The sequence below is a fragment of the Gnatocerus cornutus genome, chromosome 2 (genome assembly GCF_029298725.1).
Source record: "Gnatocerus cornutus isolate USDA-ARS CGAHR chromosome 2, icGnaCorn1.1, whole genome shotgun sequence".
Classification (NCBI taxonomy): Eukaryota; Metazoa; Arthropoda; class Insecta; order Coleoptera; family Tenebrionidae; genus Gnatocerus; species Gnatocerus cornutus.
The window spans coordinates 3,556,921-3,570,248 of record NC_142234.1 but is presented as its reverse complement, the minus strand read 5'-3'; the positions used below and the strand labels follow the sequence as shown (position 1 = coordinate 3,570,248).

The window sequence follows — 13,328 nt, the reverse complement described above, 5'->3', positions numbered from 1 at the left end:
GTGGGAGAGGGTGGGTTTTTAAGGGTTAAAATCGGTTTATCTCGATTTCCGGCAAAACTACAAGTCTTATGGAAAAAAGTTAAATAGCAAAGTTGTAGGCAATAAAAAGATCTACAACTTTTGTATTTACACTTTTTTCTCATAACCTTAAAATTTACATGAAAAATTAAAAAAACCACGTTTTTGGTTTTTTATTTTTATCTTTTACAAAAATTTTTTTTTTTATGAAATTTAGTGAAAACTTACCTTTGTAGGTATATACCAAATACACAAGAATTTTTTGGATTTGAAAAATTCATTTTTTCTCCTTATTTTTATTTAATACCGAAAAGGCACCCTAATTTTCAATCAAAAATTCACGCGTCAAAATATCAGTTTTTTTTTAAAAGTTGGTGGGCTTTTTATTCGTTGAAATCTCTACTTTCTGATAGTGTAATAAAAAATATACGTCACTATGGAAAATATTTTCAAAAAATTTAAAAAGCGAAAAAAACTCGAATCCAAAAATTATTTTTCTATCATTATGTACAATTTTGAGCTATTTATTAATATTAACACCGTAATTACTTATTTAGCGTATGATTCTATGTTACATTGATACACAAAAAAATTTTCAATCCATCAAACATTAAGATTGCAAAATAAAACATGGGAAAATGGTTGTTAAAAATATTCAAGATAGGATTTAAAGGGAATTTTATCTAAAAAATGAGGATGTTATAATTTTTTTTTCAGTAAAAAAGCTGGTTTATTACAGTTTTATTATATTTTTGTCATAAAAAAAATCTCATACTACATAAATGTTCTTCGGAATATTTTTTAGTTCAATAATTTCTGTCTCTTTGATGGTATTCCTTTGTCGTTTTCCGATTCTAGCAATGAAATTTCGGGAGGTTTTTAATCTAGACTTATTTATTAATTGTGCCAAATTACAAAATTATCGATCAAAAGAAACACATTTCGAAATTTTTTAAATTGATGATGGAACTAGAAATTTTTGAAAAAATATGTTAATGCTTGTACCTCTAACAATTTTAATGCCAAAGCAATCAAATTTGGCAAAGTTACTAATCTGGACTTAGTTACTAACCATACGAAACTTTAAAGTTATGCAGCAAAAGATACTGAATTTAAAAATTTTTTATAATTTTTTTGAATGGACCAAAAACTGCTAAAATTATTTATTAGGGGTTTTATCTCGGTCAGTTTTAACGCCAAACAATAAAATTTGAGGAAGTTACTAATTTAGACTTATTTATTAACTGTGCTAAATTGCAAAAATATAAACCAAGAAAGTCAAATTTTGGAATTTTTTATTTTGAAAACGAACCAAAAACTTTTGGAAAAAATATATGGGTCTATTTTTAATGACAAAACAATGAAATTTAGCAAGGCTATTATTTCAGATTTAATTACTAAATATGCCAAATTTCAAAATTATACAGCAAAAGGTACTATGTTTGGAAAATTTAATTTTTTGATTGAACCGAAATCTGAAAGAATTGTCTAATAAGGGCTGCATATCTAACAATTTTAATGCCAAAGCAATCAAATTTGGCAAAATTACTACTTTAAACTTAATTACTAAGTCTGCTAAATTTCAAAATTCTACAGCAAAACGTACTAATTTTGGCAAATTTAGTTTTTTTTTATTAAACCATTAACTGTTTAAATTATACAGGGTCCGGCAACACTTGTGTCCACCCCCAAAATCGTCTTTAATTTTAAAGATAAAATTTTGAAAATTTGCATTCGCTTATAGTTGACAAAGCTCTAGAAGCTGACGCATAAATTTGTTTTTTTATCACGGTATGGTTGGCGTCGCGACGCCTAAGAAGTATAATTTTTAGCGATTTTTGAGTTTTTGCGGAAATATTCGCGAATTTATTTTTTTTTCAACATAACTGTGGTACAAATATCTGAGTTTTTATTTTAAATCTAATGCAAATTGTGTTTAAAATTTGCGAAAAAAACGTTGTTTTATCAAGTTAGTTTTCAAAATTATGACAGTGCAGCGGCAATCTACGTTTACACCAAAATTTCACAAGTCACTTCACTCACTTTTATAAAGGTTAATTTTGATTAACACGGACATGTTGCACTTTATGGACACCAGAAATCGTTAATTAACATCGACAAAGTGACAATTTCACCAAGTAAGACTTTTGTTACAATCTAAAGCGAGCCAAAGGATAGATGTCATTTGTGACACAAGATGTTGACAGATGGGTGTAAACGTAGTTCCCAATTTTGACGTAATGAACTTAGAAACTAACTTGATAAAACAGCATTTTTTTCTCAAATTTTGAAACCAATTTGCATTGAATCTAAAATAACAACTCAGATATTTTTAACATATTTATATTGAAAAAAAATTAAATTAGGGGTTGATATCACAAACCCTCACAATTACCTAACAATTACATTTTTAAGGCGTCGCGACGCCAAAACTATCAGTGATAAAAAACAAATTTTTACGTCAGCTTCTAGAGCTTTGTCAACTGTGAGCGTATGCAAATTTTCAAAATTTTATCTTTAAAAATAAATACGATTTTGGGGGTGGACACAAGTGTTGCCGGACCCTGTATATGTATTAAGGGCTGTATTTTTAACAAACATGAAAATTGAGGAGATTACTAATTTAGACGTACAGTAATTAATATACAATTAACTGCGAAAAAAAATGCTATTACAGATCAAAAATGTCAAATTTTGGATTTTTTTATTTTGGGAATAAACTATAAACTTTTGGAAAAAATATGTTAAAACTGTAACTCTGTTAATTTAAATGCCAGAGCAATCAAATTGTAGATGTTTTATCAAATATACACATTATTAACTTAGTTGTTTGTTAATTATAATAGTATCTTTTGATTGAAAATTTTTTTGTTAATCAATGTAACTTAGAATCATACGCTAAATGAGTAATTACATTGTTAATATTAATAAATAGCTCAAAATTGTTCATAATGATGAATAATTTTTTGACTCGAGTTTTTTTCGTTTTTTAAATTTTTTGAAAATATTTATTATATTTATTATTTATTTTTTGAAAATAGTGACGTATATTTTTTATTACACTATCAGAAAGTTGAGGTTTCACGAATAAAAAGCCCACCAACTTTTTTAAAAAAGCTGATATTTTGACGCGTGAATTTTCGATTGAAAATTAGGGTGCTTTTCCGGTATTAAATAAAAATAAGGAGAAAAAATAAATTTTTCAAATCCAAAAAATTCTTGTGTATTTGGTATATACAAAGGTAAGTTTTCACCAAATTTCATAAAAAAAAAATTTTTGTTAAAGATAAAAATAAAAAACCAAAAACGTGGTTTTTTGAGTTTTTCATGTGAATTTTGAGGTTATGAGAAAAAAGTGTAAATACAAAAGTTGTAGATCTTTTTATTACCTACAACTTTGCCATTTAACTTTTTTCCATAAGACTTGTAGATTTGCCGGAAATCGAGATAAACCGATTTTAACCCTTAAAAACCGACCCTCTCCCACTTCCCCACCTCGAATCGACCGTAATTTATTTTTCCTTTCATTTTTGTAATATTCTCAACATTTTCCAATAGGTTTCATTCTACTACGATTTTTTTGCACTTTTTACCTTTTTTGAAGGCTTCGACACTGGTCTATTTCTTTATGCTTGTATTATTAAGTTGTGTATTGAATTTTTGTGGACGGCCTGAAACCGAAATCCGAGTATAATCGGGAAATTAATATCATCGAAAGATCAGATTTCCACGCAGAAATGCAATAACAGAGATAAATATGACGCTCGAAATTTAATAATAATTTTTTTGCTTTTTACTCACCGAGTTGATGTAATTAATGAGACTGAGCCCTCCATCCCACGGTTGCTCCTTGTCACACGATACATTTGATAATCTCAAAGTATGCGATTGTTCTAAAGTCTGCAGCCCGATGGCAAAGACGAAAACAGAGTCGTATATCAGTGCTGCTTCCGCCTGCAATAAAACATATTACGTTAGCTTCGTATTTTTGCACAAATTGCACTTTTGCTTTTCTCAGTTTTAAACGACGAACGACGCCTCGATTTTCTGTCTTGTATAACCGAAAATAAATTGTGATAGTATCGTAAATGCTGATATAAATTTAAATAAAAAGTAGAAGAGGAGATGCGGAGATACAAGGAAAACGGAAAATGCCGCTTCCATATTAGCAATAGCTTGATTTATACAATACTACCTATTTATCTTGTCCGGATTCAATTTGAAGCAAAACTCAAACTGAAATGATCTCCACAGTTTAATCGGAAAATTGGTGAGCGGGGAAGTCTGGAGCTTTTAGGGTTCTCCTTAATGAAGTTCAGGTAAATTTAGTCTACTTCACGACCTCGAGTAAGTTGGGATCAAATTTAAAGAAAGACGATCAAAGGCTCATCGATTTCTAGAGTCATCCCAATAAAATTGAACATTTTTTGAGTATTTAAAAAAAATTGTAATTCTCGACATGTTTTCCATTTTTCTGTTTGGCAGGTCGTGCGTGATGAAACATAGTCAATGAGGTCTTGAAAGCCACTTGATTTATTATACCGTTCAATTTTACATCGGAAACGATAGTTCTTTGGTTCAACGTTCAAGACGCTATTACCTTTCGGAAGCTCTGAAATAAGGGACGTTTGTCTTAATTATTTTGTTCCACCACTGCATTATAAAAATTTACCTATACATATTTCCCAACTTGTTTTTTTTGTAAATCTGTTCTTGAGTTTTGATTCTTCAGATCATGAAGATTCTTGCAGTTTTTTAAGATTGCTTCTGACATTTCTGACACTCCTTACTATGCTATTGTAAAGTGATCGTAAAATGATAAATGCTTATTTTGCCTCTGTCTGGTAGAAATACTTTTTCATGGGTAAAATAATGTGAGTCTGTGTTCTTTTTCCGTTCACAAATTGTGATAAAATTGGACGTCGTTATTAATTTCCTTCTTTCCTTGATCCAAATGCTACTATTTGCTTCTAGTAGCGTTATTTACCAAAAAAGTTTTTAATTTTCTTCAAAAACTTGCTTTTACATATCCATTATCTTGTATGTTAGTCTTTTGTCCTACTTTCTTTCTTTTGTATGCCCTTTGGTTATTTTTTAAAACCCTTAAAATGCCGTTTGCTTCTAAATTTATAAATTAATTTATTGCCGTTTATAAATATTTCTCTACAAATAGAGTTAGCAATCAAAACAAATTTTTTCGCTCAACATTTTTCATTCATTGATGAACTTTTAATTTGAGTAAAATTAGAAAGAAATTAAACATTAAGAAATTAAACGTAGAAAATTACACAGAATGTAAACCCTTCCTGCATCATTTTGATCCATTTTTTGTTAATAAAACATCTAATTAATTTATTTTATTGAATTTCAATTTCTAAACTTTACGTTCGAAACCGTGAAATAGCCGAGAAAGTAATTCGTGTGTTATTGAAAGCCTTTAGTTGAAAACATGACTAAATTGAATTAATTTTTATTTATACAGTAGTGACTCAATAATCCGGATCAATTAAAACCGACCCGGTCCGAACTATCAAATAATCCGAATTACCAAGTACTAATAATTTTCAATGCTATATTAAAAAAAAGAGCAAATACATATTAATTTTTGTAGTAAGACAAATTGTTTATTCTACAAGTTTGAAAAAAAATTGTAATTTTAGACTGACGCTTATTGCGTTGGAAATTTTCAAAGGCCATTTCCCTTAACCTTTGAAGTGTCATAACATCAGTTAATTGAACGTTGTTTTGAGATGCCCATTTTAGCACAGTATTAAAGCTTTTTAATTTTTGACCTGTTCCACAATTTCTTCAGTGTTCTCATTTTCATCGTTTTCATTACCATCTCCTTCTTTTTCTCCTTCTTCCTCTTGAGTCCCGATTAGCCTTCCATCACCATCAATCCAGTCTATTTCTTCACCAGCATCTAAGGCAATGTCCGCCAGATCACCAAACATTGCTGAAAGTTCATCAACTTCTTGAGCTGCTGAAGTCAGTCTATCTCTTATAATGCTTAAAGGGATTGTATCATCATCATCGTCATCTTCTGCTACATTGTTGTCAAATTTTACAATATTTCCAACATTTTTGTAAAGTAGCCGAAGGAATTTTCGCCCAAGCATTTTGGAGCAAACATTCTGCTGTTTTCAAATTCATAGTTTTTAAATACTTCAACCAATCAAAATTTTCAGCATTGTTCGTTAAAATTTTAGAAAGAAAACTTTTCCTGTAGAACAATTTTGTCAATCGAATGGCATTTTGATCCATTGGCTGAATCAACGCAGTTGTATTTGGAGGGAGAAATTTTATTAGAAAATGTCCATCATCACCAACCATTTCATCACTATGACAAGTTGCATTATGAATAAGAAGGACTGCCTTGTGTGGTAAATTTTCCTTAAAAACGACCCGAGTCATCCATGCATTAGCAGTCGCCTTATAATGAACGGGTAGAGTAGCATTTTTAAAACATCTTGTATTTTTGGCTTTTCCAATGACAAGAAGTTTTAGTCTGTGACTACCATCAGAATTACAACATGCTAAAAAAGTAATTCTTTCCTTCGTTGTTTTTCTCCCTGGCGCAGTCTTTTCTGTTGAAGCAACAAGCGTTTTATCGGACAACAATTTCCAAAACAAAGCCGACTCATCAGCATTGTAAATTTGGGGTGGTAATAGGCCTAAACTTTTTATTGTATGATCTAGTTCATCAATAAATGGCTGAACAGCGGCTTCGTTATTTGAAAGTTTTTCCCCACATATCTTAAGCCGGCTTATACCGTATCTTTGTTTGAAATTCACTATCCAACCTCTGCTAGCAACAAAATTGTCATTGCCATAATATTGTACGTATAGTTAGCTTTTGCAGACAAAACTTCCCATGAAATTGGAACATGCCTATTTCTCAAATTTACAAACCAAGAATACAACTTGGTCTCCATTTTTGGATATTCTGCCTTTCTTAAAGTTCTTCTTTTTTGGGATCAGAAACACATTGACCAACAAAACTAAAATAAAGACAGTCAGATAATTTTCTAAGCATATTTAAGATTTTGTACCTCTTAATTTTGTTTGCATTTTTTTTAATATCACTAATAGTTGACGTTCCTACACCATATTTATTAGCAAGATTTTTACCACTCACACCACGTCTCAATTCATCAATTATTACGGCCTTCTCTTTAATGGTTAGAGTTTTTTGCAAACGCTTTTGGGGTGCCATTTCGTATGAGTTAGCAACTGGTACTAACCTTGTGCATTATTGCATATAAAAACTGGACGAAAGTTTACTCCATAGTTTTATTATATCCGGATTACCAAATCGTGAAATATCCGGATTACAACATACATAGTGCAAACAAATATTCGATCCGGATTACCGCAGGTCCGGACTATCGAGTCACTACTGTAGTTGTACCTAGAAATTCATACATCAAGCATAATGAAACTTTGTTCTGCTAATGTTATTATTAGTACTTTTAATAATTTATTATCTTCTAAATGTAATCATTTAGTTGTCCTCTGTGCGAAACAGGCAGGTAAAAATTTTAGACAAAATCCCTAGTCGTATAAACCTAGTCGTAAATTATCTGAAAAATTCAGACCTTCGATTGAAATTTTTTTATTTTATCTCACTCATAACTAAACCAATTTTAATGATATCGATTTAAACTTAACGGGAAAGTGTTTTTGAAAGTGTTCTTTACTAATTCTTAGTTTAAAAATTCACAAAAATCGGACATAAACTTCTATTCGTAAAACTACCCCAAATTATCGAATTTTCAAGTAATTTAACTTTTAAGTTAAATGCTTTTTCTAATGTTTGTTACTTAGTTTTAGAGGAAAATGTGAATACAAGCAGTTGAGAATAAGAACGAAACTGATACATTAAAAAATAAGCAGAATATTTAGACGATGAGATTCTCCATAAGAAAAATGTCTTGGCACTCGCCTTAATATAACTTAAAATTTTTGGAATTCTTGAAATTTGTAATTTATGTAATTCTTTGTATCTGTCAAGATTTTGTCTCAGATTTTTCAGATTCTTGCCTTCGACCAAACCTTTAGACGTATATATTCTTTTAATTGTGAGAATGTTTTGTGTCATTTGCTAGTTTGAATTTTTGAGATACACCCATTGCAAATAATAAACAATGATAATGAAAAACGAAATATATGACCGCAAATACATTCAGTTGATCTAATTATACTGTATGGAAGCAAAGTTTTCAGGAACCAATTTGCAGAAAACAATTTTTTAACGGGACGAATTTGGTCGGGGACGAACTGTCGGGAGCAAATTGTCAGGTACGAACTCTCCGCAAATTGAATTTTTGGAGTTTTTACGTTCGTTGGATTTTTTATATTTTTTGGATAAAACGAAAACACAAATTTCAACCATTATAGCAATTTAGAAGATATAATTCTGTTCATACCGTAGCTCCTATTAACAATGGCGAGTTATGGCGGCTGGCGACTGAAATGGCGTTAATTCAAACAAACAATGCTTTGTTTAGAGGAAAGTGTGAAAGCTCGTAAAATGAACAACTTGAATAATTTCACTAGTGAAATAAGATTATGCATTCATAAAAGCTTTAAATCCAACAATGTGGGCGCTCACAAAATGAGGAATGCTTGTAAATCAAATATTTTAGATAATCCATTGAAGAACTAAAATGGTTTGGATTAATTATTTTATTTATTTTTCACAGTTTTGAAATTGGCTCGTAACCAAAAGTTACACCGACAACACTGACTTGATCTGATATGACAAGACTTGAAAAAAATATGAGCACGATTTATATTCAAGGGAGAAACTAATGAACAATGGACTAAAACTGAAAACATTCAATTTTTTAACAGTTGAGATGAAAACAAAGAAATAAATACTGTGTTATGGGCCATTTTGACAGTAACTCCTAACCCTCCTTAGAATAAATTGGATGACTACCATTTTATCGGCTGGTGAACAGGAATCTGAGGGTTGGCAAAGGTTTGTTAAAAATGAATTCGATTGTCAGTAATATAGAGGCAGTTGTGATTACCATCTAGTCCCGATTCTTTTATGCTCTCCCACTCACACTACTGATTCCTTTTCCGAATCCCTAGCGACCGAAAACGGGGAAAAACGTGAGGTACAAATAGTTCGGTTCAACCCTCGAAATTCGTCGCCATAAAGTGTCAACATTACAAAGATGCCTTCATCGTATTTGTCTCCTTTCAGTTACTTTATGTTCTTTTATCTTCGTAGTTTATAACTTGACAAAACTATTTACGATGACAAGAATAAAACTTTAGCGGTTGTGATAATCTTATTGTCCAATTGCACGCGGACCTGGATTTAAGCCAATACTTCCATTTAGGTTGTGGGCGCTCGTTTCTACGAAAGAACTTTCGATATGAAACGAGAATTATGAGAATGGTAATGCTCACTTTTGAAATAAAGATTGGTGAAAACGTTCCAATCATGTTACATAGATCGGAATGGAAAACAATCGTAAATGTTGGAAGTGCAGACCGGGCTATTTATGATACAAGTGCTGAAAAGAACGTGGAATTTTTACCTGAATGAAGCTGGAGTTCATTGGTGCATCAGCGTTGATGTTGGCCTGAAATTTTGCTATGTCTCGAAGTACTTCTTGCACCGATAAGTCCGTGACGTCGACGACGCGAAACGCCGTCATGTTTACAAAGTTGTACTTGAAGTCTTCGAGATCGAACGTTTCCATGTCGAAAGTCGTAAAAAGATAGTGATACTTATAGTCATTCATTTGTAGCTGTAAAATCTGAAGAATAAAACAAGTTATATCTTATCTTATTTACGAGAGGCCGAGTTTATTTCAGTGTTGGACACGTATTTGGACACTAATTAAAACTCACTCCTTTGAGGAAATGCTGCATGTTAGATGGCTTCGTATCGATAACAATGTTGTGTATCTCTTTACTCTTGATCTCTTTAAGCACTGCTCGATAAGACTCGGGATCCGCCTGACGTAGGTGAATTTCCAAGTCTCCATTATGTGGCGACCTCACCAGCTCACGTAGTTTTATAAGTCCTGCAAGGGTTCGTCTTGTAATTGGCGCCGATAGATTTCACCAAGCGACTTTTTGTTATAATACAGGACAGTGGAAAGTGGAGATAAATCAGAAGAACTTAGTGCGATAGATGTTGAGTGGAAAAACATTTTTTCTTGGCGAACGCTTATCGGTAGAAACTAATACAGTTTCTGGCTTTTATCCTTATGGAAAGTAAAGTGTTGATTTATGACACAAAATGAGTCATTCTCTAAGACTTCTTCTTGTGCTAAATCGAACGCTGGCTTTTTAATTTGTTACTTCCATTACTAAAAGACTGTTTTTTTAGTTTTTTAAAAAAAACTTCGGAATTTTCTTGAAATTGAAGTTATTTGATGCACAATTTAACAGTTTTCCATTTCACACTATATTTGACGTTATTTTATTATTTTGAAAAAAGCATTACGTAGAACTATGTATCAAAACAACATCTTACAAAATTGGTTCATTTTGCTTTATAAATAAAGGAGATATGATTCCGTTCAATTTCATTTTTAAAAGTTTGCTCTTATTCTGTGGGCAAAGATTAATTTATTACCTTAAACCGCAAGTAATGGAAGCAGTAAACCGTCAAAAGACTTACAAGTTCCATGGGTCATTTTGTAGGTACCTGCGTTTGTTACCAACCTTCCATTTTCTTGTCTGAATATTTAGAGGTTTTTAGCTACAGTTTGATTTTGATAAAAGCTTGATTGGTGATGAAGTCACAAGTAACAGTCAAAATTTTTACACACCGGGAAAATTACTTCGTGTATTAAATCAGTAATTTCACAAAAACCAATCCTTTGTCAACTTTTAACTTTCAACTAAAGTCAACTTTTAATTTTAATTGCGGAACTTTTGAATTTATATTTGTAAAATAATTTAGTTTAACAACTAGCACAACATAAATTTTTATACAAGTAATTGTGGTCGTTGGTATGTCATCATTTTTATAGTCTTGACACAATTTGCGCCATATTACAATCATATAAAAATAACTGTTAGTGACAATTTAGACCACAAAATGTGTTATCTTTTTTAAAAAACGTAACTTTTTAACAGAATTCGATTTTGAGCAGATTCAAGATCTATTGGCGTGTCTAATCGCAGTTTTACCAAAGTGCACTAAGAGCTCGATTTCAAGTCAGTGAAGCAAAATTGCGTTGACGCAGTTGCTAAGGTAGCATCACTTTGATTGGGGTTGCTAAGGCGCAACTCTGATTTGGAATGCCGCAAGTCAACATGAAATCGGGCCCTAATTTGGTTAATGATGATGAACAACATCAAATTTTGCAAAAATTTGTAAACGTAGAACTGGAAACACATCAGAACTTGTTGACTCAATTCTATACAAGTCTTTAAATTTAAATGCCAAATCGATAAACCATGACAAAATATTTGAAAAAATTGCGAAGGCAGATTGACAAAAAAAAAAACTTAATTTCTATACAACCATGTGGTCTATTCATATGCAAAAATATGTGTTTTTTGGGTGCTTCAAAAGACAGGCTTGTAGATAAAAACACGATTGTTGAAATAAAATGTCCATATTCCACCAAAGGAATAGTACAATTATTTTTTTGTTATTTACTTAAATTATACCGTCTTTCACGTTTGTAGTTTCTCTGTATGTGCTTTTAAATTGTCACCTAATATCTTTATCTTTTCAATAATAAAATAAGTAAGAAAGTACAGAATCTTTTTAGAATTCATAGACGAAATCGTATTTTCTCATTAATTTTACTTCGAATGCTTAGTTAGCAAAAGTTCATAAGGTTAAGTAAATTTAGGCGATATTTGTGGTCAAAACAGAAGAATTGTTACTTGCGTTCGTATAAAAAGAAGACTAATTACTAATTAGCATTAAGATAATTGAGGCACCTCGATTAAGTTGCGATTAGCCACTCCAGTAGATTTTAATCAACTCCTCATAAAACATTAAAAAAAAATTGTTTGGTTTATTTAGCTTATGATTCAAGCTCTCGGACTAGAAGAATTGTTGCTTGTGTTTGAACCAAAACAGTTTTTAGAGATTTTACATAAAAGTAGTGATTATCACTTTATGACGTTTTATGATGTCTTCAGAGGGACCAAGCAAATTTGACAGCTGTCCGAATTTTTATTGCTTTCGAAACTCGGTTCAGGTGAAGACTCCTCTTTTAAATGTATCTCACTTTTGTTGCAATGAAATTTATGTACCACTCGATGGTTTCGTCGCGTTTTTCAAAGAGAAAATCTACTGGCTTCTAAGGGTTATACAATTAATTTTAGTGAAAGGGTTGAAGTATTTAATTCCGCCATGTAATTAGGAATGTTTCTCCCCTTAATAGCATGTTTACCTCAGTGATTTACTTGGATAACAAACTGGTTATATCCTTTAATTAAATTATTTTCCTCAAGGTAAATCTTATTACTAATTTTTTAATCCAATTTTTTGGGAATACCGGAATATTTTAGATTTTACAAATTCTTTTAGGTTTTAAGGATTTTACGAAATGCGCTCAAGTAACGACATATTTACGTTAGTACAGATAAACCATTAATAACAATAGTCACAGCTGTCCTCAAATGAATACAGGTTGAATAAAAATGACACCAAAAACTGTCAATACACACTTGTAGCACAAGCACTAAACAATATCGAAATGAGATGAATAAAATCGTAACTGATCATCAAAGGCCTTCATGGTCTTTTTGTCTTTAAGCTACTTCACTTTCATCAATTTAGCGTAAATAACTACAAAGTTACGTTTAGAGTTTGTGTGAAATATGTAAAATACTTATCTTATTCTTGTTTATGAATTTTAAATTTTATTTATATGCATTATCATTGTTTATTTATTTTTCAATATAACGTGCTTACAAATAAAAATACATTTAGACTACCCGGTGAAGATTCAAAGTCCACGACGTTTTTACAGTGTAGAAAGGAAACGTTAAAAACTAACGGATTATTGAACAATGACGCCATACAATATACAGGGTGTTTTTGAAATGCATGTACAAAACACTATTACAGAAGGAGTATGAAATATGAAAAACCAAATTTGAAATCAAAAATTAACAAGGTAAAATTAACCCCAATCCACGTACTTTCTACACCTCTGGCAAAAACGCATCTGGAATGACTTGTTTCCTGAGCAATCAGCAACTCGATTTATTGTTCACTTTGAAATCAGTGGCGCACAAGCAAGTTCATTGAAATTTTGGTGTAATTTAATCTCGAAAACTAAAAGACTTACTAAAACTTGTTTCTCTTA

The 13,328-nt window shown here is 31.2% G+C and overlaps 1 protein-coding gene across 6 annotated transcripts in view; it reads right to left on the bottom strand.

Moving 5' to 3' along the window:
* LOC148178177 (glutamate receptor ionotropic, kainate 2-like) overlaps positions 1-13,328 on the bottom strand; it is a 116,976-nt gene that overhangs the window by 57,430 nt on the left and 46,218 nt on the right. For all 6 annotated transcript variants that reach the window (XM_088029349.1, XM_088029348.1, XM_088029353.1 and 3 more), the window contains exons 5-7: positions 9,892-10,067; positions 9,576-9,797; positions 3,820-3,972 (exon numbers count right to left, since the gene is read on the bottom strand). In XM_088029349.1, the coding sequence (XP_087885475.1) occupies positions 3,820-3,972; positions 9,576-9,797; positions 9,892-10,067 (551 nt within the window). The remainder of the gene's footprint in view (positions 1-3,819; positions 3,973-9,575; positions 9,798-9,891; positions 10,068-13,328) is intronic.